Source organism: Haliaeetus leucocephalus, unplaced genomic scaffold (assembly GCF_000737465.1).
Source record: "Haliaeetus leucocephalus isolate CR32 unplaced genomic scaffold, Haliaeetus_leucocephalus-4.0 Scaffold251, whole genome shotgun sequence".
Classification (NCBI taxonomy): domain Eukaryota; kingdom Metazoa; phylum Chordata; class Aves; order Accipitriformes; family Accipitridae; genus Haliaeetus; species Haliaeetus leucocephalus.
The window spans coordinates 7392157-7393454 of NW_010972687.1; the positions used below are offsets into that span (position 1 = coordinate 7392157).

The 1298-nt window shown below is 69.9% G+C and overlaps 2 protein-coding genes across 2 annotated transcripts in view; one reads left to right on the forward strand and one right to left on the reverse strand.

Annotated features, from left to right (window-relative positions):
* LOC104832511 (fructose-1,6-bisphosphatase 1-like) overlaps positions 1 to 547 on the reverse strand; it is an 11157-nt gene extending 10610 nt beyond the window's left edge. The window contains exon 1 of the mRNA XM_010568742.1: positions 413 to 547. Coding sequence (XP_010567044.1) covers positions 413 to 547 — 135 coding nt within the window. The remainder of the gene's footprint in view (positions 1 to 412) is intronic.
* LOC104832512 (mitochondrial carrier homolog 2-like) overlaps positions 493 to 1298 on the forward strand; it is a 32032-nt gene continuing 31226 nt past the window's right edge. The window contains exons 1-4 of the mRNA XM_010568743.1: positions 493 to 632; positions 724 to 808; positions 941 to 1047; positions 1193 to 1219. Of these exons, the coding sequence (XP_010567045.1) occupies positions 546 to 632; positions 724 to 808; positions 941 to 1047; positions 1193 to 1219 (306 nt within the window). The 5' untranslated portion in view covers positions 493 to 545. The remainder of the gene's footprint in view (positions 633 to 723; positions 809 to 940; positions 1048 to 1192; positions 1220 to 1298) is intronic.

Genomic DNA, 1298 nt, shown 5'->3' on the forward strand with positions numbered 1-1298 from the left:
TGCCTCTGCGCGGTGATGCCTGTTTTCATCGCGCCGTTCCCCCCGCCCCAGGGGCTCCCTCTTGGCCCCCGGCCCTCCGGCCTGCCCCCAGGCTGCCGGCATCCAGCCCCAGGCCCAGGCCCCACCACCTTGACGTCACCTCAGGCCCTGTCACCATGGTGTCACCTCAGGCCTCCTTGCTATGGCATCACCTCAGGCCCCGTCGCCATGGCATCACCTCAGGCCCCCTTACCATGGCGTCACCTCAGGCCCTGTTGCCATGACGTCACCTTAGGCCTCCTTGCCATGACATCGCCTCAGGCCCTGTCGCCACGGTGTCACCTCAGGCCGCAGTGAGGCCTCAGGCCCCATCGGTGCCGCAGGCCCCGTTGCCATGGCGACGCCTCAGCGCCCCCTCCCCGCCCGTCGTTACCATGGCGACCCGGTGGGGCCCACCCCCTCTGGCCGGAAGCGGTCGGCGGGCGCGCCGGAAGTACCGGGTAGAGTGGCGGAAGCGGAAGCGGCGGCGGCGGTGTCCTTCTGGGCCGTGACGCCGGGGCGGCACCATGGCGGACGCGGCCTCGCAGGTGCTGCTGGGCTCGGGGCTGACCGTGCTCTCGCAGCCCCTCATGTACGTGAAGGTGCTGGTGCAGGTAAGGGGCGGGGGGGGGTCGGTAACGGGGAGGGCACCGGGGCCAGTACCGGCACCGGCGGCACCACCACGGCTGCCTGTCCCCGCCGCAGGTGGGGTACGAGCCGCTGCCGCCCACCCTGGGGAGGAACGTTTTCGGGCGCCAGGTCTACCAGCTGCCCGGTCTCTTCGCTTACGGTAAGTCAGCCCCGGTGGTACGGCACACACCGCTCCGCCCCCCCCCCCCCCCCCGCCTCGCGGGGACGGTGGTCGAGTGTGTGTGTGTGGGGGGGTGTCCTCCATGGCGTGACGCGTCCCCGCTGTCCCCAGCCAAGCACATCGTGAAGGTTGACGGAAGAGCGGGACTCTTCAAGGGACTCACCCCCCGCCTCTGCTCCAGCGCCATCGGCACCGTCGTGCACGGCAAAGTGCTGCAGGTACCGGGGGGGACACACATACATGGGGCGGGGGGCTCTGCCACCGGGAGCTGGGGACTCATAGACCCCACGTCTCACTGCTTCGGTGCTGGCAGGGCCTTCCCTGTCCCCCGCAGCTGCACTAACCCTGCCCTTTCCTCCCCAGCGGTACCAGGAGGCCGAGCAGGCTGAGGTAGGTGTGAGGCCACTTTCCCCGGTGAATCCTCCCTCTCTCCCCCCTTTCCTCCCTCTCTCTTCTTATCCCTCTCTCC